Source organism: Anser anser (genome assembly GCF_964211835.1).
Source record: "Anser anser genome assembly, contig: HAP1_SCAFFOLD_364, whole genome shotgun sequence".
Taxonomy (NCBI): Eukaryota; Metazoa; Chordata; class Aves; order Anseriformes; family Anatidae; genus Anser; species Anser anser.
The window spans coordinates 22,517-47,005 of NW_028153606.1; the positions used below are offsets into that span (position 1 = coordinate 22,517).

General features: G+C 63.7%; 1 protein-coding gene across 1 annotated transcript in view; it reads left to right on the forward strand.

Moving 5' to 3' along the window:
- Nucleotides 1-24,489, forward strand: part of LOC310891841 (E3 ubiquitin-protein ligase HUWE1-like) — a gene marked incomplete at its 5' end in the record, with an annotated part of 44,589 nt that overhangs the window by 10,545 nt on the left and 9,555 nt on the right. The window contains 24 exons of the mRNA XM_083854069.1: nucleotides 904-1,115; nucleotides 2,757-2,936; nucleotides 3,198-3,364; nucleotides 3,755-3,900; nucleotides 4,119-4,194; nucleotides 4,284-4,382; nucleotides 4,483-4,616; nucleotides 7,385-7,556; nucleotides 8,863-9,091; nucleotides 10,950-11,128; nucleotides 12,025-12,114; nucleotides 12,818-12,972; nucleotides 13,073-13,121; nucleotides 13,783-13,980; nucleotides 14,108-14,339; nucleotides 14,486-14,619; nucleotides 15,752-15,963; nucleotides 16,977-17,265; nucleotides 18,106-18,208; nucleotides 18,676-19,228; nucleotides 20,491-21,109; nucleotides 22,612-22,730; nucleotides 23,936-24,092; nucleotides 24,174-24,306. Coding sequence (XP_083710195.1) covers nucleotides 904-1,115; nucleotides 2,757-2,936; nucleotides 3,198-3,364; nucleotides 3,755-3,900; nucleotides 4,119-4,194; nucleotides 4,284-4,382; nucleotides 4,483-4,616; nucleotides 7,385-7,556; nucleotides 8,863-9,091; nucleotides 10,950-11,128; nucleotides 12,025-12,114; nucleotides 12,818-12,972; nucleotides 13,073-13,121; nucleotides 13,783-13,980; nucleotides 14,108-14,339; nucleotides 14,486-14,619; nucleotides 15,752-15,963; nucleotides 16,977-17,265; nucleotides 18,106-18,208; nucleotides 18,676-19,228; nucleotides 20,491-21,109; nucleotides 22,612-22,730; nucleotides 23,936-24,092; nucleotides 24,174-24,306 — 4,637 coding nt within the window. The remainder of the gene's footprint in view (nucleotides 1-903; nucleotides 1,116-2,756; nucleotides 2,937-3,197; nucleotides 3,365-3,754; nucleotides 3,901-4,118; nucleotides 4,195-4,283; nucleotides 4,383-4,482; nucleotides 4,617-7,384; nucleotides 7,557-8,862; nucleotides 9,092-10,949; nucleotides 11,129-12,024; nucleotides 12,115-12,817; nucleotides 12,973-13,072; nucleotides 13,122-13,782; nucleotides 13,981-14,107; nucleotides 14,340-14,485; nucleotides 14,620-15,751; nucleotides 15,964-16,976; nucleotides 17,266-18,105; nucleotides 18,209-18,675; nucleotides 19,229-20,490; nucleotides 21,110-22,611; nucleotides 22,731-23,935; nucleotides 24,093-24,173; nucleotides 24,307-24,489) is intronic.

Consider the following 24,489-nt stretch of genomic DNA (forward strand, 5'->3'; position numbering starts at 1 on the left):
GGGGGCGGGCGGCCCCGGCACCCGCCGCGGACGTAGCGGGGTTTGGGGAGCTCGGTGCGCCTCGGGGTCGTCCCCGTCTGTCCCCCCGTGTCCCTTTCTGTCCCCCCGTGTCCCCATTTGTCCCCCGTGTCCCCTCCCCGTGGCCCTTGGGTCCTTGTCGCCGGGTGCGGCAGGGTGTGCTGGCACCTACGTGCGGGCGGCAGCCTGGGTGGCAGGGTCCCTCGGGTGCTGGGCCGCTGTCCCCTCCGTGTGGGTGTCACCCTGGGCGGCAGCGTCCCCAGGCACCCGGGTCCCTGTCACCACGCACGTGAGGGGTGCTGTCACTCGCGTGGTGGTGTCACCCTGGGTGGCAGGGTCCCCGGTGTCCCCAGGTCACTGTCACCATCGGTGGCAGGGCGTGCGGTCACCCCGCGTATTGGGGTCCCCATTGTCACCCCCCACATTGGGGTCCTCGTTGTCACCCCCCACGTGTTGGGGTCCCCATTGTCACCCCCCACATTGGGGTCCTCGTTGTCACCCCCCACATTGGGGTCCTCGTTGTCACCCCCCACGTGTTGGGGTCCCCATTGTCACCCCCCACGTGTTGGGGTCCCCCCTGTCACCCCCCTGAAAAGGGTCCCCTGCACCCCCTGACACTCGTGTCCTTGTCCCCATGTGCATCAGGCTGCCCCGTCACCCCCCGCGTTGGGGTCCCCCCCATCACCCCCCACATTGGGGTCCCCATCACCCCCCCAACAGCACCCCCTACACCCCGACACTCGCGTCCTTGTCCCCACCCGCGTCCCACCGCCCTGTCCCCCTCGCACCCCAGTCCCCCCCGCCTCCCCCCCAATCCTCCTCGGGGCGGGGGGGGGGCTCGGCCGCCCCCGTGGCGCCCCCCAAGCCCGTATCCCGCCCCCCCAGGACTGCAGCGTGCTGGCCTTCGTGCTGGACCACCTGCTGCCGCACACGCAGAACGCCGAGGACAAGGACACGCCGGCGCTGGCGCGCCTCTTCCTGGCCAGCCTGGCCGCCGCCGGCAGCGGCACGGACGCGCAGGTGGCCCTGGTCAACGAGGTGAAGGCGGCCCTGGGGCGGGCGCTGGCCATGGCCGAGAGCACCGAGAAGCACGCCAGGTGGGGACACGGGGGGGCGCGGGGACGCCCAGGGGACACCTGGGGACGCGGGGATGCCCAGGGACACCCGGGAACGTGGGGACATGGGGACACCCAGGGACATGGGGATGTGGGGACACCTGGGGACACACAGGGACATGGGGACGTGGGGACACCTGGGGACATGGGGACACCCGGGGATGCAGGGACACTGAGGGACATGGGGATGCGGGAACACCCGGGGGACACCCAGGGACATGGGGACATGGGGATGTGGGGACACCCAGGGGACACACAGGGACATGGGGACGTGGGGACACCTGGGGGACACCCAGGGACATGGGGACACACAGGGACATGGGGACGTGAGGACACCCGGGGGACATCCAGGGACATGGGGACACCTGGGGACACGGGGGATACCCAGGGACATGGGGACGTGGGGACACACAGGGACATGGGGACATCCAGGGACATGGGGACACACAGGGATGCAGGGACACCCAGGACATGGGGACGTGGGGACACCCGGGGGACACCCAGGGACATGGGGACAGCCGGGGGACATCCAGGGACATGGGGACACCCAGGGGACATCCAGGGACATGGGGATGTGGGGACACCTGGGGGACATGGGGGACACTCAGGGACATGGGGACACCCAGGGATGCAGGGACACACAGGGACGTGGGGATGTGGGGACACCTGGGGGACACCCAGGGACATGGGGAGGTGGGGACACCCAGGGGACACCCAGGGACATGGGGACGCGGGGACACCTGGGGACACGGGGGACACTGAGGGACATGGGGACACGCGGGGATGCAGGGACACCCAGGGACATGGGGACATGGGGACACCCGGGGGACACCTGGGGACATGGGGACACCCAGGGACATGGGGATGCGGGGACACCCGGGGATGCAGGGACACCCAGGGACATGGGGACACCTGGGGGACACCCGGGGGACACCCAGGGACATGGGGACACCCAGGGACATGGGGACACCCAGGGATGCAGGGACATGGGGACGTGGGGACAGCCGGGGGACACCCAGGGACATGGGGACACCCAGGGACATGGGGATGTGGGGACACCCAGGGGACACCCAGGGGACATCCAGGGACATGGGGACACTGGGGGACACCCGGGGGACACCCAGGGACATGGGGACATGGGGACACCCAGGGACATGGGGATGTGGGGACACCCAGGGACATGGGGATGTGGGGACACCCAGGGGACACCCAGGGACATGGGGACACCTGGGGACACCCGGGGGACACTCAGGGACATGGGGACACCCAGGGATGCAGGGACACCCAGGACATGGGGACGTGGGGACACCTGGGGGACACCCAGGGACATGGGGACACCCGGGGCCATGGGGATGTGGGGACACCCAGTTACCCGTGGGGCGCCCCTACCCCCCCGCACCTCGCTCCCCCCACACCTTTCGGGGCGTCCCCGTCCCCCCCGGGGGCGTCCCCACCCCCCTCCCACCCCCACCCCCCTCTGCGGGGCGGCCCCAGGGGAGGTTCCGCGACCCCCGGGGCTGGGGGGGGGTGGGGGGGTGGGGGAGGCGGCACGCCCCGGGGGGGGGATGTGCCCCGACCCCATAGAGGTGCCCCGACGCCCCCCCCCCTTCCCTCCCCCCCCAGGCTGCAGGCCGTCATGTGCATCATCAGCACCATCATGGAGTCGTGCCCCTCCACCTCCAGCTTCTACAGCAGCGCCGCCAAGCCGCAGCACAACGGCATGAACAACATCATCCGCCTCTTCCTCAAGAAGGGGCTGGTCAACGACCTGGCCAGGGTCCCCCACAGCCTCGACCTCTCCAGGTGAACCCCCCCCCCCCCCAAAAAAAAAATAAAAGGGGGGGGGGCTTGTAGGGTCACCGCGTTGGGTTCGGGGTCGACGCGGCGGGTTTCGGGGGGCGCCGCGCCGGAATCGTCGGCGTCAGGGCGCTTACGGCAAAATACCAGGGTTCAGGGGGCACTCCAGCAGCTGGGGGGGGGACATTTGGGGTCACCCAGGACCTGGGGGGGTCCCGATTTAACGTGTGGTGTGTCCCCCCCCCCTCCTCACCCACCGCCCCGCAGCCCTAACATGGCCAACACGGTGAACGCGGCGCTGAAGCCGCTGGAGACGCTGTCGCGCATCGTCAACCAGCCCAGCGGCCTCTTTGGCACCAAGGGCTCCTCCAGCAAGAGCAAGGGCGACGGAGGGGGGGGCCCCCGCGACGCCGGCACCGCCCCCCCAGACGGAGGTACCCCCCCCCCCCCCCCAAAAAAAAATCCTGCACCCCATTTGTTTTGGCCCACTCCCCCCCGTACCGTCCTATACGGGGTGGTGGCGGCACCCCGGTGAGGGGCTTGGTTGCCTGTGTCCCCCCCCTCCACATTTTCTGTCCCCCCACCCCCATTTTCTGCCCCCCCCTTATCTCCCCCCGTGCCCCCAAATCTCCCCCCGTGCCCCCCCAAATCTTCCTGTCCCCCCCCCAAATCTCCCCCGTCTCCCATGTCCCCTCATCGCTCTCCCGTCTCCACTCCTCGTGCGCCCCCAAACCCCTCGTGCCCCCCGAAAATCCCTCGTGCTCCCCCCCAAATCCCTTCTGCCCCCCCCAAATCTCTCCTGTCCCCCCCCCCCAACTCCCCAGGTGACCCCGGGGACCCCGAGCCCCCCGAGGAGGACGCGGAGGCGGCGCAGGCGGAGGCTGCCGACGGCGACATGGACGGGGAGGCTGAGGGCGACACCGTGGTGCTGGCCGGGCAGCCCGAGGGGCTCAGCACCCAGGAGATGCAGGTGAGGCTCCCCAAAATCCCCCTTTTTTCCCCCCAAATCCCCCTTTTTTCCCCCCAAATCCCCCTTTTTTCCCCCCAAATCCCCCTTTTTTCCCCCCAAATCCCCCTTTTTTCCCCCCAAATCCCCCTTTTTTCCCCCCAAATCCCCCTTTTTTCCCCCCAAATCCCCCTTTTTTCCCCAAAAAACCTCCCATTTCCCCCCCCCCAAAAAAAACCCAGGTGGAGAACGAGCTGGAGGACCTCATCGACGAGCTGCTGGAGCGGGACGGGGCCGCGGGCAACAGCACCATCATCGGTGAGAGCCCCCCCCCCTCGGGCTTTGGGGCGGCCCTGCGGATTTTCGGGGGCGCCCCCCCCCCGTTAATGCCCCCCCCTCGCCCTCAGTGAGCCGCTCGGGCGAGGACGAGTCGCAGGAGGACGTGCTGATGGACGAGGCGCCCTCCAACCTCAGCCAAGCCTCCACGCTGCAAGCCAACCGGGAAGGTGAGCGCCTCGGGGGGGGGTCCCCGGGGGATTTTGGGGGTGCTGGGGGGGGACACAAGACCCCGAGCCCCCCCCCCGTCCCATCTGTCTCCCCCCCAAGACTCGATGAACATCCTGGACCCCGAGGACGAGGAGGAGCACACGCAGGAGGAGGACAGCAGCGGCAGCAACGAGGACGAGGACGACAGCCAGGACGAGGAGGAGGAGGAGGAGGAGGAAGATGAGGACGATCAGGTTTGGCGGGGGGCGGGGGGGCGCCCACCCCGTTTAATTCTCCTCCATGAGGTTTTGGGGACCCCCGCCTCATTTAATTCCCCTCCACGAGGTTTTTGGGACCCCCACTCCGTTTAATTTCCTTCCACAAAGTTTTGGTGACCCCCACCCCATTTAATTCCGCTCCATAAGGTTTGGGGACCCCCACCCCATTTAATTCCCCTCTGCGAGGTTTTGGGGACCCCCGCCCCATTTAATTCCCTTCCACTAAGCTTTGGGGACCCCTGCCTCATTTAATTCCCCTCCACGAGGTTTTTGGGACCCCCACCCCATTTAATCCCCTTCCATGAGGTTTTGGGGACCCCCACCCCATTTAATCCCCCTCCGTGAGGTTTTGGGGACCCCCACCCCATTTAATTCCCTTCTACAAGCTTTTGGAGACCCCCACCCCATTTAATTCCCTAAGCTTTGGGGACCCCCACCCCATTTAATCCCCCTCTGTGAGGTTTTGGGGACCCCCGCCCCATTTAATCCCCCTCTGTGAGGTTTTGGGGGCCCCCACCCCATTTAATTCCCTTCTACAAGCTTTTGGGGACCCCCACCCCATTTAATTCCCCTCCATAAGGTTCTGGGGACCCCCACCCCGTTTAATTCCCCTCTGAGAGGTTTTGGAAACCCCCCCCACCCTTTTTAATCCCCCACCACGAGGTTTTGGGGACCCCCACCCCATTTAATTCCTTTCCACTAAGCTTTGGGGACCCCTGCCTCATTTAATTCCCCTTCCATGAGGTTTTGGGGACCCCCACCCCATTTAATCCCCCTCCACGAGGTTTTTGGGACCCCCACCCCATTTAATTCCCTAAGCTTTGGGGACCCCCACCCCATTTAATTCCCTTGTACAAGCTTTTGGGGACCCCCACCCCATTTAATTCCCTAAGCTTTGGGGACCCCCACCCCATTTAATCCCCCCTCCACGAGGTTTTGGGGACCCCCACCCCATTTAATCCCCCTCCATGAGGTTTTGGGGACCCCCACCCCATTTAATCCCCCTCTGTGAGGTTTTGGGGACCCCCACCCCATTTAATTCCCTTCCACAAAGTTTTGGGGGCCCCCACCCCATTTAATTCCCTTCCACAAGCTTTTGGGGACCCCCACCCCATTTAATTCCCTAAGCTTTGGGGACCCCCACCCCATTTAATCCCCCTCCACGAGGTTTTTGGGACCCCCACCCCATTTAATCCCCCTCCGTGAGGTTTTGGGGACCCCCACCCCATTTAATCCCCTTCCATGAGGTTTTGGGGACCCCCACCCCATTTAATTCCTTTCCACTAAGCTTTGGGGACCCCTGCCTCATTTAATTCCCCTCCACGAGGCTTTGGGGACCCCCACCCTGTTTAATCACCCTCCCCAGTCTTTTGGGGACCCCCACCCCGTTTAATTCCCTAAGCTTTGGGGACCCCCACCCCATTTAATCCCCCTCTGTGAGGTTTTTGGGACCCCCACCCCATTTAATCCCCCTCCACGAGGTTTTTGGGGGTCCCCACCCCATTTAATCCCCCTCTGTGAGGTTTTGGGGGCCCCCACCCCATTTAATTCCCTTCTACAAGCTTTTGGGGACCCCCACCCCATTTAATTCCCCTCCATAAGGTTCTGGGGACCCCCACCCCGTTTAATTCCCCTCTGAGAGGTTTTGGAAACCCCCCCCACCCTTTTTAATCCCCCACCACGAGGTTTTGGGGACCCCCACCCCATTTAATTCCTTTCCACTAAGCTTTGGGGACCCCTGCCTCATTTAATTCCCCTTCCATGAGGTTTTGGGGACCCCCACCCCATTTAATCCCCCTCCACGAGGTTTTTGGGACCCCCACCCCATTTAATTCCCTAAGCTTTGGGGACCCCCACCCCATTTAATTCCCTTGTACAAGCTTTTGGGGACCCCCACCCCATTTAATTCCCTAAGCTTTGGGGACCCCCACCCCATTTAATCCCCCTCCACGAGGTTTTGGGGACCCCCACCCCATTTAATCCCCCTCCATGAGGTTTTGGGGACCCCCACCCCATTTAATCCCCTTCCATGAGGTTTTGGGGACCCCCACCCCATTTAATTCCTTTCCACTAAGCTTTGGGGACCCCTGCCTCATTTAATTCCCCTCCACGAGGCTTTGGGGACCCCCACCCTGTTTAATCATCCTCCCCAGTCTTTTGGGGACCCCCACCCCATTTAATTCCCTAAGCTTTGGGGACCCCCACCCCATTTAATCCCCCTCCGTGAGGTTTTGGGGACCCCCACCCCATTTAATCCCCTTCCATGAGGTTTTGGGGACCCCCACCCCATTTAATCCCCCTCCACGAGGTTTTTGGGACCCCCACCCCATTTAATTCCCTTCCACAAAGTTTTGGGGACCCCCACCCCATTTAATTCCCTAAGCTTTGGGGACCCCCTCCCCATTTAATCCCCCTCCACGAGGTTTTTGGGACCCCCACCCCATTTAATTCCCTTCCACAAAGTTTTGGGGACCCCCACCCCATTTAATTCCCTAAGCTTTGGGGACCCCTGCCTCATTTAATTCCCCTCCACGAGGTTTTTGGGACCCCCCACCCCATTTAATCCCCCTCCGTGAGGTTTTGGGGACCCCCCACCCCATTTAATCCCCATCCGTGAGGTTTTTGGAACCCCCTCCCCATTTAATCCCCCCTCCGTGAGGTTTTGGGGACCCCCGCCCCGTTTAATGAGGCCGGGGGGGGGAGCCCCGCTGACACCCCCCCCCCCTGCCCCGTAACTCCCCCAGGACGACGAGGAAGGGGAGGAAGGGGAGGAAGAGGAGGACGACGACGACGGCTCGGAGATGGAGCTGGACGAGGACTATCCCGACATGAACGCCTCCCCCCTCGTCCGCTTCGAGCGCTTCGACCGCGACGACGACCTCATCATCGAGTTCGACAACATGTTCTCCAGCCCCAGTAAGGGATTTTTTGGGGGGGGGGGCACGATATTTGGGGGGGCCCCCGGCTCCCCACGGGGTGAAGGAGGAGCGGGGAGCCCCTGTGAGTCTGGGGAGGGGGCAGGAAGGGGGCGGCACCCCAGCACCCGCTGCTTTATGTGGATTTGGGGGGGTCACGAAGGGTGCACCCCCACTTCATCACCCCAGTATAATTTGGGGGGTCAGGAAGGGATGCACCCCCTTTTCATCACCCCAATAAAATTTTTGGGGGGGTCAGGAAGGGGTTCACCCCGTTTTCATCCCCCCAATATAATTTTGGGGGGGTCAGGAAGGGATTTATCCCCATTTCATCACCCTAATATAATTTGAGGGGGGGGGCAGCAAAGGGTGCACCCCCTTTCTGTCACCCTGGTATAGTTTTGGGGGGGGGTCAGGAGGGGATCCACCCCCATTTCATCCCCCCAGTATAATTTTGGGGGGGTCAGGAAGGGATTTATCCCCATTTCATCCCCCCAATATAATTTTTGGGGGGGGTCAGGAAGGGGTTCACCCCCATTTCATCACCCCAATATAATTTGGGGGGGGGTCACGAAGGGCTCTCCCCCCATTTTTTCATTTTAATATCATTTTTTGGGGGGGGGGGGGTCCTGCCGGCATCCACCCCCTCCCTCCCCCCCCCCAACCTCGGGGGCCAACCTCGCATCCTCCCCCCTGCCCCCATTAACCCCCCCCCGCCCCTGTTAACCCCCTCCCCTATTTATATTTATTATTATTATTATTATCAATAATAATTTGTTATATTTATTAATTTATTATTTATTATATTTTATATTATTATTTATTATTATATTTATTATATTCATTATTTATTATTTATTATATTTTTATTTTATTATTATATTTATTATATTATTTATTATTTTATTATTATTTACTATGTTATATTTTATATTATTATGATTACATTTTTATTTATTTATTATTTATTATATTTATTATTATCAATAATAATTTGTTCTATTTATTAATTTATTATTATGTTTTTTATTATTTTTTATTATTGTATTTATTTATTATATTCATTATTTATTTTTTATTTTTATTATTCTTTTCATTATTATATTATATTATTATTATTATATTTTTATTTTATTATATTTATTATATTTATTATATTTATTATTTATTTATTATGTTATATTTTATATATTATTATTTATTAAATTTATTTTTATATGTATTTTATTTATTATTATTCATATTTGTTTATTATTATTATTATTATTATTATTAATCCCATATATTCATTTATCCCCCCCCCGCAGCCGACATCCCCCCCTCCCCGGGGAACATCCCGGCCACCCACCCGCTGCTGGTGCGGCACGCCGACCACGGCGCCCTGGCGCTGGGCGCCGGCTCCTCGGGCACCCGCCTGGCGCAGGGCATGGGGCGCAGCCAGCGCACCCTGCGCCAGCTCACGGCCAACACCGGCCACACCATCCACGTCCACTACCCCGGCACGCGCCAGCCCAACCCGCCGCTCATCCTCCAGAGGTCAGTAGCCTCCCCCCCCGCCCCCGGCGGCCACCCGCTGGCCCCCAGTTTCCTCCCGGTGGCCGCTGGCCTCTCCCGGCGCATCCTGGCCTCTCCTGGTGGCCAACGGCCTCTCCCAGTGGCCACCGGCCTCTCCCAGCGCATCCTGGCCTCTCCCGGTGGCCAATGGCCTCTCCTGGTGGCCAACGGCCTCTCCTGGTGGCCACCGGCCTCCCTCTGTGCCCCAAATCATTCCTTGATGGCCCCCGGTGTCCTCCGGTGTCCCCCATTGTCCTCTGGTGTCCCCTGGTATCCTCCTTTGTCCCTCATTGTCCCCTGGTGTCCCCTATTGTCCCCCATTGTCCTCTGGTGTCCCCCATTGTCTTCCGACATCCCTCATCGTCCTCCGCTGTCCCCTGGTGTCCTCTCGTGTCCCTCGTTATCCCTCGTTGTTCCCCGTTGTCCTCCATTGTCCTCCGGTGTCCCTTGTCGTCTTCCGGTGTCCCTCCTTGTCCTCCGGTGTCCCCCGGTGTCCTCTGTTGTGTCCCTCGTTGTGCTCCATTGTCCTCCGGTGTCCCTTGTTGTCCTCCCCCGTTGTCCTCTGGTGTCCCCCATTGTCCTCCAGTGTCCCCCATCGTCCCTCCATGCACCTCGCCCTCCTCCCAATGTCTCCTCCTCCGTTGTCCCCTCCTGATGTCCCCATTGCCCCTCTCAATGTCCCCATTGGCCCCGACCCTCTCGGTGTCCCCATTGTCCCATCCCTTGATGTCCCCATTGTCCCTGCCCCTCTTGGTGTCCCCATTGCCCCTCTTGGTGTCCCCATTGCCCCATCCTTCTCCATGGCCCCATTACCCCCGTCCCTCGATGACCCCATTGTCCCTCTCGGTGTCCCCATTGCCCCTGTCCCTTGATGCCCCCGTTGCCCCTCTTGGTGTCCCCATTGCCCCTGTCCCTTGATGCCCCCGTTGCCCCTCTCGATGTCCCCATTGCCCCTCTTGGTGTCCCCATTGGTGTCCCCACTGTCCCTGTCCCTCTCGGTGTCCCCATTGCTCCCGTCCCTTGATGCCCCCACTGCCCCTCTCGGTGTCCCCATTTCCCCTGACCCTCTCCATGTCCCCATTGTCCCTCTCCGTGTCCCCATTGTCCCTCTCGATGTCCCCATTGTCCCATCCCTTGATGTCCCCATTAGTGTCCCCACTGTCCCTGTCCCTCTCGGTGTCCCCATTGCCCCCGTCCCTTGATGCCTGCATTGCCCCTCTCGGTGTCCCCACTGCCCCTCTCGGTGTCCCCACTGCCCCTCTCGGTGTCCCCATTGCCCCTCTCGGTGTCCCCACTGCCCCTCTCGGTGTCCCCACTGCCCCTCTCGGTGTCCCCATTGCCCCTCTCCATGTCCCCACTGCCCCTCTCCATGTCCCCATTGCCCCTCTCCATGTCCCCACTGCCCCTCTCGGTGTCCCCACTGCCCCTCTCGGTGTCCCCACTGCCCCTCTCGGTGTCCCCACTGCCCCTCTCGGTGTCCCCACTGCCCCTCTCGGTGTCCCCATTGCCCCTCTCGGTGTCCCCACTGCCCCTCTCCGTGTCCCCACTGCCCCTCTCGGTGTCCCCATTGCCCCTCTCCATGTCCCCACTGCCCCTCTCCATGTCCCCACTGCCCCTCTCCGTGTCCCCACTGCCCCTCTCGGTGTCCCCACTGCCCCTCTCGGTGTCCCCACTGCCCCTCTCGGTGTCCCCACTGCCCCTCTCCATGTCCCCACTGCCCCTCTCGGTGTCCCCACTGCCCCTCTCGGTGTCCCCACTGCCCCTCTCGGTGTCCCCATTCGCCCTCCCCCCCCCCAGCAGCCCCCCCCCAGCCCCCCCAGCGTGGCGCTGTCCCCCGCAGGCTGCTGGGCCCGTCGGCGGCGGCCGACATCCTGCAGCTGAGCAGCAGCCTGCCGCTGCAGAGCCGCGGCCGCGCCCGGCTGCTGGTGGGCAACGAGGACGTGCACATCATCGCCCGCTCCGACGACGAGCTGCTCGACGACTTCTTCCACGAGCAGGGCCCCGCCGGCAGCCAGGCGGGCGAGTGGGGGCGGGGCCTGGGGGCGGGGCCTGGGGGAGGGGGAGGGGCCTGGGATTAGGGGCAGGGGCTGGGATTAGGGGCCTGGGATTAGGGGCGGGGCCTGGGATTACGGGCAGGGGCTTGGATTAGGGGCCTGGGATTAGGGGCGGGGCCTGGGATTAGGGGCAGGGGCTTGGATTAGGGGCCTGGGATTAGGGGCAGGGGCTGGGATTAGGGGCAGGGTCTTGGGATTAGGGGCAGGAGCTGGGATTAGGGGCAGGTGCCTGGGATTAGGGGCGGGGCCTGGTATTAGGGGCAGGGTCTTGGATTAGGGGCCTGAGATTAGGGGCAGGGGCTGGGATTAGGGGCAGGGCCTGGGATTAGGGGCAGGGGCCTGGGATTAGAGGCCCTGGGATTAGGGGCGGGGGGCTGGGATTAGGGGCGGGGCCTGGGATTAGGGTCTTGGGATTAGGGGCAGGGGCTGGGATTAGGGGCCTGAGATGAGGGGCAGGGGCTGGGATGAGGGGCCTGGGATTAGGGGCAGAGGCTGGGATTAGGGGCCTGGGATTAGGGGCAGGGGATGGGATTAGGGGCCTGGGATTAGGGGCGGGGCCTGGTATTAGGGGTGGGGGGTAGGGGTCAGTCCCTAAGGAAGGGGGCGTGGCCAGGGGGAGGGGGCGTGGCCAGGGGGAGGGGGCGTGGTCTGCGTGGAGGCGGGGCCTCAGGGTGAGGGGTGGGGTTAGGGGTGGGGAAGGGCCGGCCTGTAGGGAGGGGGAAGGGGCGTGGCCAGAGGCAGGGGGCGGGGCCTCAGGGGAGGGGAGGGGGGCAGGGTCTGGCGGGGGCGGGGCCTGAGGGTGGGGGCGGGGCCTGAGGGTGGGGGCGGGGCCTCCCGGTCTGACCCCGCCCCCTCGTGCAGGGACCCTGTCCAGCATCCCCACGGCCCTGACGCGCTGGACGGAGGAGTGCAAGGTGCTGGACGCCGAGAGCATGCACGACTGCGTCTCGGGTGAGTGGGGCCCGGCGAGACCCCCCCACATCGATGGCCCCCCACCCCATAATCCCCCCCTCCATTCCCCCCCCACCCCATAAATCCCCCCAATCCCCCCCACCCCATAAATCCCCCCCCTAATCCCCCCCCAATCCCCCCCACCCCATAAATCCCCCCCCTAATCCCCCCCACCCCATAAATCCCCCCCTAATCCCCCCCACCCCATAAATCCCCCCCCATTCCCCCCACCCCATAAATCCCCCCCCATTCCCCCCACCCCATAAATCCCCCCCCATTCCCCCCACCCCATAAATCCCCCCCATTCCCCCCACCCCATAAATCCCCCCCCATTCCCCCCACCCCATAAATGTCCCCCCCATTCCCCCCACAAATGTCCCCCCCATTCCCCCCATCCCCCCTACCCCATAAATGCCCCCCACCCCCTAAATCCCCCCCATTTCCCCCCCACCCCATAAATCCCCCCCCCATTTCCCCCCACTCCCCCCCACCCCATAATTCCCCCCCCATCCCCTAAATCTCCCCCCTACTCTCCCCCCACCCCATATATCCCTCCCACCCCCTAAACGCCCCCCCCCACCCCCATACCCCTTTCCCCTCTAACACAGCGGGCGGTGGCAGGTCCCCGAGCCCCCCCCCCCGACCTTTTGAGCCCCCCCCAACCTTTTAACCCCCCCCCAACCCTAATTCCCGCCCCCCCCAGTGGTGAAGGTGCCCATCCTGGCCCGGCTGGAGGCGCTGCGGGACGAGGAGCTGGACGAGCGGCGCGAGAAGCGGCGGCGGCAGGCGGCCGAGGACGAGGCCAAGGGCACCGAGCGGGGCCCCGAGGACAAGGAGGGCACGGAGGCGGGCGCCCAGGTCCGTTTTCGTGGGGGGGGGGCCACATAAAAATCCCCTAAACCCCCCCCCAAACCCCCCCCCCCGCTCCTTGCAGCACTAACCCTTTGTTATCCCCCAGGGCGCAGCGCCCAAAGCCGCCAACAGCTCCAGCGACGCCCCCCCGGCAGGTAAACGCCCCCAGGACGTCCCCAAATCCCCCCCCCCCAAAAAAAAACCGTCCCCCCCCCCCACGTGAAACGTGGCGCCCCGCGGGTTGAGGTAGTAGATTGTATAGTTGGAGGCTCACACGCCCGTCTCGGAGATAACTATACAGTCTACTGTCTTCCTCGCGGGGCGCGCGGCCGCCGCCGGACCCCCCCCTTTTTGTCCCTAAAATCCCCCCAAAAAATTTGGGGGGGTCACCGATCCCGTCGTGGGGTTTGGGGGGGGCTTCGCCGCCGCCGCCCCCCCCCCCACGCGGCGCACCCGGCGCCCGCCACGCAGGTGAGGGCTGGGTTGCGTTGGTTTATTTATTATTTATTATTTATTTTGGGATGGGGGGGGGGGTTATAGGGAGGGGGGGGTGTTTGGGGTGCTGGGGGGGGGGATTTTGGGGCGGGGGGGGGCGCTGCTGGCCCCGTGGGGGTGAGGTAGTCGGTTGTATTGTTGGGGGGCCGGGATGGGAGCCCCGCGATCGAGGTAACGATGCAGCCGACTACTTTCCCCCGGGGGGACCCCTCGCGGCGGGGGCCCTACGGGGTGTGGGGGGGTGTTTTTTTTTTTGGGGGGGGTGGGGGGGCACCCATGGGTGCTGCCAGCGCTGACCCCCCCCCCTTTTAACCCCTCCAGAAGCGGCGGGAGAGCCCCCCCCGCCCGGCCCCCACCGCACCCTGGTGATGCTGGAACCGGCCCCCGCCGCCCCCGAGCCCCCCCCTGAAGCCCCCGGCCGCCCCCCCCAGCCCCCCGAGCAAGAAGAGGGGGGGCCGGGGCGGCCCCCCCCGGACGCCGAAGCCACCCAGATGGAGCTGTCGCCCGCTCCCACCATCAGTGAGTGCCATTTTGGGGGGGTTCCCGGCATTAATTCGGGGCTGGGGGTGCTCTTTTTAAGGTGGGGGTCCTTAATTTTTTTTTTGGGGGGGGGTCTTCACCGCTGCGTGTTGTCCCCCCCCCGCAGCCTCGCTGTCCCCGGAGCGAGCGGAGGACTCGGACGCGCTGACGGCGGTGAGCAGCGCCCTCGAGGGCTCCCCCATGGACACCTCCAGCCTGGCCTCCTGCACCTTGGAGGAGGCCGGGGGTGGCGAGGCCGGGGGGGCCCCCCCGCCCCCCCAAGGCCCCCCCGGCACCCCCCAGGGCCCCCCGCCCGCCCCCCCGGGCCCCCCCGACACCTCCCACCCCACCGATGACAGGTGAGAGCCCTCGACCCAGTAACACCCCCGCCACCCCGTAACATCCCCGCCGCCCCGTCCTCCGTACCCTTTTTTTTGGGGGGGGGGCAAGGACACAGCCAAATTTTGGGGTGTCCCCCTGCCCGCCCCCCCCCCCCCCAAATTAGCTCGCCCCCCGCCTCATCCTCGGAGAGCTCGTCCACCCGGGACTCGGCCGTCGCCATCTCGGGCGCCGACTCGCGGGGGATCCTGGAGGAGCCGCTGCCCTCCACCAGCAGCGAGGAGGAGGATCCGCTCGCAGGTGGGTGCCACGGCCCCAAACGTGGCCCCAAACGCCCCCGCAATATCCCCCAAACGCCCCCGCAATATCCCCCAAACGCCCCCTAAATGTCCCCCAAATGTCCCCCCAAACGTCCCTTAAATATCCCCCAAACGCCCCCTAAATATCCCCCAAACGTCCCCACAATATCCCCCAAATATCCCCCAAATCCTTAAATATCCCCCCAATGTCCCCCCAGTATCCCCCCAATGTCCCCCCCGCTGTCCCCCAAACGTCCCCCAAATGTCCTAACGCCTGTGCCCCTTACGGGGTACACGTCCCCGTGTCCCCAGGTCCCTCCCCATGTCCCCCTGTCCCATAAGGGATCCCTGTCCCCGTGTCACCTATGGGGTACGCGTCCCCGTGTCCCCAAGGTCCCTCCCCACATCCCATAGGGGATCCGTGTCCCCATGTCCCCTATAGGGTTCACGTCCCAATGTCCCCCAGTCCCTCCCCGTGTCCATTATGGGGTACACGTCCCCATGTCCCATAGGGGATCCATGTCCCCAAGTCCCTCCCCCTGTCCCTACATCCCATAGGGGATCCGTGTCCCCATGTCCCCTATAGGGTTCGTGTCCTCAAGTCCCTCCCCGTGTCCCCATGTCCATTATGGGGTACACGTCCCCGTGTCCCTCCCCATGTCCCCTATGGGGTACACGTCCCCCTGTCCCTCCCCATGTCCCCTATGGGGTACACGTCCCCGTGTCCCCAAGTCCTTCCCCATGTCCCATAGGGGATCCGTGTCCCCTATAGGGTTCATGTCCCCAAGTCCCTCCCCCTGTCCCCATGTTCCCTATGCTATACACGTGCCCGTGTCCCCTATGGGGTATGCATCCCCGTGTCCCCAAGTCCTTCCCCATGTCCCATAGGGGATCCATGTCCCCATGTCCCCTATAGGGTTCGTGTCCCCAAGTCCCTCCCCGTGTCCCCTGTTGGGCACCCATCCCCGTGTCCCCAAATCCCTCCCTATATCCCCCACATCCCATAGCGGTGTCCCTATGTCCCCAAGGGCTTACCCCCCTCCCCAGCACCACGGGGGGGGGGAAGCCCCCACCCCCACGTGACCCCATTGTGGGGGGGTCCCCACCGTGTCCCCCCCGTGTCCCCCCGGCAGGGATCAGCCTCCCCGAGGGCGTGGACCCCTCGTTCCTGGCGGCGCTGCCGGACGACATCCGCCGGGAGGTGCTGCAGAACCAGCTGGGGATCCGCCCCCCCGCCCGGGCCCCGCCCACCCCTAGCCCCGCCCCCCCGGTGGTGGCCAATCCCGGCCTCACCGAGGTCAGCCCCGAGTTCCTGGCCGCCCTGCCCCCGGCCATCCAGGAGGAGGTGGGTGGGGCCTGGGGGGAGGGGGCGGGGCCTCAATGGGAGGGGCCTCAATGGGAGGGGCCTCAATGGGAGGGGCCTCAATGGGAGGGGCCTCAATGGGAGGGGCCTCAATGGGAGGGGCCTCAATGGGAGGGGCCTCAATGGGAGGGGCCTCAATGGGAGGGGCCTCAATGGGAGGGGCCTCAATGGGAGGGGCCTCAATGGGAGGGGCCTCAATGGGAGGGGCCTCAATGGGAGGGGCCTCAATGGGAGGGGCCTCAATGGGAGGGGCCTCAATGGGAGGGGCCTCAATGGGAGGGGCCTCAATGGGAGGGGCTTTGGGCAGGGGTGGGGCTTAAGCTGTGGGTTATTGCGGTGGGGGTGGAGCCTAAGAAAGTGGGCGTGGCTTGGTGTGTTGGGTGATGGGCGGGGCTTGTGGAGTAGGCGGGGCTTGTGGAGTGGTGGGGGGTAACCTGTGGGTTGTAGGGGTGTGGTCTGTGATTGGGTGGGGCCTAAAAGTGGGCGGGGTTTAATGGGTTAGGTGTTTGGGGGCGGGGTGTATGGAGTGGGCGGGGCCAAGTGGGGGTGTGGTGGTTTAGGGGCGGGGCCTGGGGAGGGGGTGGGGCTAAAAGGCTGCATTAGGCTGTAGGAGGGTGGGGTGTTCTTGGGGGCGGGGCCAAATCAGGGGGTGGGGCCAAAGTGGGTGTGGTTAAAGTGGGTGTGGCCAGCACCCTTGGGGGGTGGAGTCTCTCTGGGGGCGGGGCCTGGCTGGGACACTTGGTATTGGGTGGGGTGCTGAGGGGGCGGGGCCTCTGCATTGGGGGGTGTGGTTTATCAGTGGGCGTGGTTTATCTGAAATGGGTGTGGCCTGGCAGGGGGCGGGGCTTGCTGCCCATTGTGGGGGGTTAACCCCTTCATTCCCAGAGCCTGTAACAGGATGGGGGGCGTTACATGGGGTGGGGGGTGTGGTTTATCGGGGGTGTGGCTCGTGTGGGCGTGGCCTCTGGGCGTGGCTAACCCGGCGGGCGTGGCAGGTGCTGGCGCAGCAGCGGGCGGAGCAGCAGCGGCGGGAGCTGGCGCAGGCGACGAGCTCGGACGCCCCCATGGACCCGGTGACCTTCATCCAGACGCTGCCCTCGGAGCTGCGGCGCTCGGTGCTGGAGGACATGGAGGACAGCGTGCTGGCCGTCATGCCGCCCGACATCGCCGCCGAGGCCCAGGCCCTGCGGCGCGAGCAGGAGGCCCGCCAGCGGCAGCTCATGCACGAGCGCCTCTTTGGCCACTCCAGCACCTCCGCGCTCTCCGCCATCCTCCGCAGCCCCGGTGAGGAGCGCGGCGCGGCCTCAACCCGTCCCGGCCTCCTCCCTTCCATCTCGGCCTCCTCCCCTCCGTCCCGGCCTCCGTCCCGGCCTCCTCCCTTCCATCCCGGCCTCCTCCCGTCTCCCATCCTTGCCCTTTCCTCATCCTGACCTCCCAAGGCCATGCAACGTCCCTTGGCCTCTCCCGGCCTCCCCCACCATCTACCAACAGCCTTCGTCTTCTCGTGACGCCTTCCTCCCTCTCACGATGTTCCCCGGCCTCCTCTGGCCCCCCAAATGCCTTCCCGCCGTCCTCCGTCTCCTCGTGGCAGCCTTGATGTTCTTCTAGCCCCTGTCGCTCACTCCTGGTGCTCCTCATCCTCTCCTGACGTCCTCCATCCTCTCCTAGCACCCCAAATCCTCTCCTGACGTCCTCCGTTCCCTCTCGGCACCCCAAATCCTCTCCTGATGTCCCTCCATCCTCTCCTAGCACCCTAAATCCTCTCCTGACATCCTCTGTTCCCTCTCAGCACCCCAAATCCTCTCCTGACATCCTCCGTTCCCTCTCAGCACCCCAAATCTTCTCCTAACATCTCTCCATTCTCTCCTAACACCCCAGATCCTCTCCTGACATCTTCTGTTCCCTCTCCGCACCCCAGATCCTCTCCTAGCACCCCAAATCCTCTCCCGACATCCTCCGTTCTCTCCTGACACCCCAATTCTCTTTTTCTCGTCCCTTCTCCTCTCCCGACACCCCCGTATTTCCTCTCCCACCCCCCCCAAGCCCCTCGGACCCCGAAACCCCACGCCCCCAGACGCTGTACCCCCCCGACCCCGCGCCCCCGTAACGCCGCTGTCTCCGCAGCCTTCACCAGCCGGCTGAGCGGGAACCGGGGGGTGCAGTACACCCGCCTGGCCGTGCAGCGGGGCGGCACCTTCCACATGGGGGGCAGCAGCAGCCACAGCAGGTACGTGCACGGGGGGGGAACCCAGCCCCACGGGGAGTTCGGGGGGGGGCCCCCCGCAAGGTTTGGGAGAGCCTCGCGAGGTTCTGGGGAGCCCCACGAGCATCTGGGGAGTTCCCCAAGGTCCTTTGGAGCTCCCTAAGCTTCTGGGGGGCCCCACAAGTATTTAGGGAGCCCCCCGAGCTCCCGAGGAACCTCCTGAGCAGCTGGGGAGCCCCACGACGTTCTGGGGGGAGGCGACCAAAACTTTTGGGGGATTTTCCCAAGCTTTTGGGGGAGCAGCATGAGCTTTTGGGGATCTTCCCAAGCTTTTGGGGGAGCAACACGAGCTTTTGGGGATCTTCCCAAGCTTTTGGGGATCTTCTGAAGCTTTTGGGGGAGCAGCATGAGCTTTTGGGGATCTTTCCAAGCTTTTGGGGAGCAACACGAGCTTTTGGGGCGCTCCCCCCACCAATTTCTCCCCCCCGCAGACCCTCGGGGAGCAGCGTGGACAGCCTCCTTCGCCTCCGGGGCCGGCTGCTGCTGGACCACGAAGCCCTCTCGTGCCTCCTGGTGCTGCTCTTCGTGGACGAGCCCAAGCTGAACACCAGCCGGCTCCACCGCGTCCTCCGCAACCTCTGCTACCACGCGCCCACCCGGGGCTGGGTGGTGCGCAGCCTCCTCTCCATCCTCCAGCGCAGCAGCGAGAGCGAGCTCTGCCTCGAAGCCCCCCGCGCCCCCCCGGCCCCCGAAGAACAACGGCCTCAGCGACGTGCCGGAGCCCGAACCGGCGCGACCGAGCCTCGAGCCCTCGATTTATTGCACCGGGTCGAAGCTCGAAGCTCCGGGCAGCTCTCCTGGCTTTCCGTGTCCATGGACGCCGCCCTCGGGTGCCGAACCAACATCTTCCAGATCCAGCGGGCTCCCGGGAGGAAGCACACGGAGAAGCACGCTGCCGCCGCCGGCTCCGCCGTCCACATCCACCCCCAGGCCGCCCCCGTCGTCTGCCGCCACGTCCTCGACACCCTCATCCAGCTGGCCAAGGTGAGCTGGGGGGATTTGGGGTGCTCTGGATGACGTCTTGGGGGTGTTTGGGTGCTTATTCATAGAGCTCAGGGGGTCTCGGGGTGCTCTGGAGGACCTCGGGGTGCTCTGGAGCACAACTTGGGGGTGTTTGGATGCTCCTTGTTGGAGCTTGGGGGGATTTAGGAGGCTCTGGAGGACGTCTTGGGGACGTTTGGGTGCTCCTGATCGGAAGTCGGGGGCTTTCGGGTGCTTTGGAGCATATTGGGGTTCTCTGGAGCATGTCTTGGGAGTGTTCGGGTGCTCCTCGTTGGACCTTGGGGGGATTCGGGGTGCTCTGGAGGACCTTGGGGTGCTCCAGAGCATGTCCTGGGGGTGTTTGGGTGCTTACTCTTAGAGCTCAGGGGGTCTTGGGGTGCTCTGGAGGACCTCGGGGTGCTCTGGAGGATGTCTTGGGGGTGTTTGGGTGCCCTCGATTGGAACTCGGGGGCTTTCGGGTGCTTTGGAGCATATTGGGGTTCTCTGGAGCATGTCTTGGGAGTGTTCGGGTGGACTTTGGGGGGAATTGGGGTGCTCTGGAATACCTTGGGGTGCTCTGGAGCATGTCTTGGGGGCGTTAGGGTGCTCCTTGTTGGAGTGTTGGGGGATTTGGGGTGCTCTGGAGGACCTTGGGGTGCTCCAGAACATGTCTTGGGGGTGTTTGGGTGCTTATTCTTAGAGCTTAGGGGGATTTGGGGTGCTCCGGAGGACCTCAGGGTGCTCTGCAGGACCTTGGGGTGCTCCAGAGCATGTCCTGGGGGTGTTTGGGTGCTTATTGTTAGAGCTCAGGGGGTCTCGGGGTGCTCTGGAGGACCTCGGGGTGCTCTGGAGCACGTCTTGGGGGTGTTTGGGTGCTCCTTGTTGGAGTTTGAGGGGATTTGGGGTGCCCTGGACCACCTTGGGGTGCTCAGGAGCCCGTTTTGGGAGTGTTGGGGTGATCCTAATCAGAGCTCAGGGGGATTTGGGGTGCTCTGGAGGACGTCTTGGGGGTGTTTGGGTGCTCCTGGTTAGACCTTAGGGGAATTTGGGGTGCTCTGGAGGACATCTTGGGGGTGTTTGGGTGCTCCTTGTCGGAGTTTGAGGGGATTTGGGGTGCTCTGGACCACCTTGGGGTGCACCAGACCCCATTGGGGTGCACCGGGCCATATTGGGGAGCCACCTGGGGGCCCCCAGCTGCACGTGGCGGGGGTTCGATTTTTCATTTGTCCTTTTTGTAACTTTTTTTTTCCCCTCTTTTCCTCCAGGTCTTCCCCAGCCACTTCACCCAGCAGCGGGGCCGGGAAGCGGCGAGCGACGGCGAGCGGGACCGCGGCGGCGGCGGTGGCGGCGGGGGCACCGGCCCCAAAACCGGGGGCAGCCCTTGCCCGTCGGGGGGCGCCCCCCAAACCGTTACCGCTACCGCCACCGCCTCCGCCGCCGGGCCGGGGGGGCTCTCCACCGATTTTTGGGACCTCCTGGTCAAGCTGGACAACATGAACGTCAGCCGCAAAGGCAAAGGCTCGGCAAAAGCGGGGCCGGGCGCCGGGGGTCCCGAGGGGGAAGCTTTGGGGTTGGGGCTGGAGGCGTCCCCCCTGGGGCAGCTGATGAACATGTTGTCCCACGGCGTCATCCGCCGCAGCGCCCTCCTCACCGAAAAGCTCCTGCGCCTCCTCTCCCTCATCTCCATCGCCCTCCCCGAGGGGGGGAAAGGGGGAGAAGGGGCGGCCGCCCCCCCCGCAACCGGGGCCGGCGCCGCTGCCGCTGCCGGGGGTGGTCCCCCCGGTGCCCCCAGCCCGCCCGCGGTGACGCCGGCCGGGGCGGCGGCCGGGGCGGCCGTGGCGAGCGGTGGGACGGCGGCGGGCGGCGGCGGCGGTGCAGCGGCCGGTGAGTTGTGGGGGAGAGGGGAGCGGGGTGGGGAGGGGGGGACGGGGTGGGGAGGGGGTAAAAGGGGATGGGGAGAGGGGAATGGGGTGGGGAGGGGGTAAAAGGGGACAGGGAGAGGGGAACGGGGACGGGGAAAGGGAAAAAAGGGGATGGGGAGAGGGGAATGGGGTGGGGAGAGGGGAACGGAGATGGGGAGATGGGAGTGGGGATGGGGAGAGGGGAATGGGGACAAGGAGATGAGAACAGGGACGGGGAGGGGGTAAAAGGGGATGGGGAGAGGGGAATGGGGCAGGGAAAGGGAAAAGGGGATGGGGAGGGGGTAAAAGGGGATGGGGAGAGGGGAATGGGGACGGGGAGAGGGGAGTGGGGACAAGGAGATGGGAATGGGGCAGGGAAAGGGAAAAAGGGACGGGGAGAGGGGAATGGGGACGGGGAGAGGGAAATAGGGGGAGAGGGAAAAAGGGGATGGGGAGAGGGAAATGGGGACAAGGAAATGGGAATGGGGATGGGGAGAGGGGAAAAAGGGGACGGGGAGATGGGAACGGGGACAGGGAGAGGGAAGTGGGGACAAGGAAAGGGAAAAAAGGAGATGGGGAGGGGGTAAAAAGGGGGAGAGGGGAATGGGGACGGGGAAAGGGAAAAAAGGAGATGGGGAAGGGGGTAAAAGGGGATGGGGAGAGGGGAATGGGGACAGGGAGAGGGAAATGGGGACAAGGAGATGGGAACGGGGCAGGGAAAGGGAAAAAAGGGGACGGGGAGGGGGTAAAAAGGGATGGGGAGGGGGTAAAAAGGGGGAGAGGGGAATGGGGACGGGGAAAGGGAAAAAAGGAGATGGGGAAGGGGGTAAAAGGGGATGGGGAGAGGGGAATGGGGACAGGGAGAGGGAAATGGGGACAAGGAGATGGGAACGGGGCAGGGAAAGGGAAAAAAGGGGACGGGGAGGGGGTAAAAAGGGATGGGGAGAGGGGAATGGGGACGGGGAAAGGGGAACGGGGACGGGGAAAGGGAAAAAAGTGGATGGGGAGAGGGGAAAAGGGGATGGGGACAAGGAGATGGGAATAGGGCAGGGAGAGAGGAAAAGGGGACGGGGAGAAGGGAATGGGGATCGAGAGAGGGAAATGGGGACAAGGAAATGGGAATGGGGACGGGGAAAGGGAAAATGGGATGGGGAGAGGGGAAAAAGGGAATGGGGAGAGGGAAATGGGGACAAGGAGATAGGAACGGGGCAGGGAAAGGGAAAAAAGGGGATGGGGAGGGGGTAAAAGGGGACGGGGAGAGGGGAATGGGGGGAGGGAAATGGGAAAGGGGAAAAGGGATGGGGGGAAAGGGAAATGGGGATGGGGAGAGGGGAAAAAGGGGATGGGGAGGGAAAAGGGATGGGGAGAGAAAAGGGATGGAGATGGGGACAGGTATTGGGATGGGGAGATGGAAGCAGGGTGGAGATGAAGAAGGGGACACAAACGGGGACAGGGCGTGATCGCGGCCACCCCGTCTGTCCCCAGCTCCCACCAAGAGCGCCAAGTCCCCGGCCAAGGGGGGCGAGGGGGGCGGCGGGGGCAGCCCGGACCCCCGCATGGCGGCCACGGGACTGACCGAGAGCCAGCTGCAGCTGTCGGTGGAGGTGAGCTGGGGGGGCTGGGGGCTTACGGGGCGGGACAAGAGGGGGGGCACGGGGCTGGGGGCGTCCCCAATGCCCCCTTTTCTGGCCTCGATGCCTCCTTTTTTCGGCCTCGACGCCTCCTTTTTTTTTGGCCTCGACGCCTCCTTTTCCTTGACCTCGACGCCTCCTTGTTTTGGCCTCGACGCCTCCTTGTTTTGGCCTCGACGCCTCCTTGTTTTGGCCTCGACGCCTCCTTTTTCTTGGCCTCGACGCCTCCTTTTTCTTGGCCTCGACGCCTCCTTTTTCTTGGCCTCGACGCCTCCTTTTTCTTGGCCTCGACGCCTCCTTTTTTTTTGGCCTCGACGCCTCCTTTTTTTTTGGCCTCGACGCCTCCTTTTTTTTTGGCCTCGACGCCTCCTTTTTTTTTGGCCTCGACGCCTCCTTTTTTTTGGCCTTGATGCGTCCCTTTCTTGGCCTCGACGCCTCCTTTTTTTACTTGGATGCCTCCCTTTTTCCGGCCTCGACGCCTCCTTTTTCTTGGCCTCGACGCCTCCTTTTTTTTTGGCCTCGACGCCTCCTTTTTTTTTGGCCTCGACGCCTCCTTTTTTTTTGGCCTCGACGCCTCCTTTTTTTTGGCCTTGATGCGTCCCTTTCTTGGCCTCGACGCCTCCTTTTTTTACTTGGATGCCTCCCTTTTTCCGGCCTCGACGCCTCCTTTTCCTTGACCTCGACACCTCCTTGTTTTGGCCTCGACGCCTCCTTGTTTTGGCCTCGACGCCTCCTTTTTCTTGGCCTCGACGCCTCCTTTTTCTTGGCCTCGACGCCTCCTTTTTCTTGGCCTCGACGCCTCCTTTTTTTTTGGCCTCGACGCCTCCTTTTTTTTTGGCCTCGACGCCTCCTTTTTTTTTGGCCTCGACGCCTCCTTTTTTTTGGCCTTGATGCGTCCCTTTCTTGGCCTCGACGCCTCCTTTTTTTACTTGGATGCCTCCCTTTTTCCGGCCTCGACGCCTCCTTTTTCTTGGCCTCGACGCCTCCTTTTTTTGCTTGGATGCCTCCCTTTTTCCGGCCTCGACGCCTCCCTTTCTCTGCCCTCAACGCCTCCCTTTCTGTGCCCTCGACGCCTCCCTTTCTCTGCCCTCGACGCCCCCTTTTCCGGCCTCGACGCCCCCTTTTCTGCCCTCACCGCCTCCTTTTGTCGCACCCAACGCCTCCTCTTTGCCCCCAAGGTGCTGACGTCGCACTCGTGCTCGGAGGAAGGCCTGGAGGACGCGGCCAACGTCCTCCTGCAGCTCTCGCGGGGCGACCCCGGCACCCGCGACACCGTCCTGCGCCTCCTGCTCAGCGGCGCCCGCCAGCTGGGTGCCACCCTCTGCCGGCAGATCGGTGAGGGTCCCGCCGCCGCGGGGAACCCCGGGGGGGTCGCGGGGGTCCCGCTGACATGTCCCCCCCCCCCCCCTTCACCAGGCACGCTGCTGGCGGAGCTGCGGGAGTACAACCTGGAGCAGCAGCGGCGGGCGCAGAGCGAGGCCCCGTCCCCCGAGGGGCTCCCCGACGAGCAGCCCCCCAGCGCCAAGCTCAAGGGGAAGATGCAGAGCCGGTGAGCGGCCCCCGCGGCCCCCCCCCGGGGTCCCCGAGCTGCCTCTGGTGGTCTCTGCATCCCCCCAGCCTGTTAGCTCCTGGCCCTACTGATAAAACCTCCTGTTAACTCTTGTCCCTACTGATGAAACTTCCTCCTCCTGTTGACTTCTGTCCCTACTGATGTAACTTTCCCCTCCTGTTA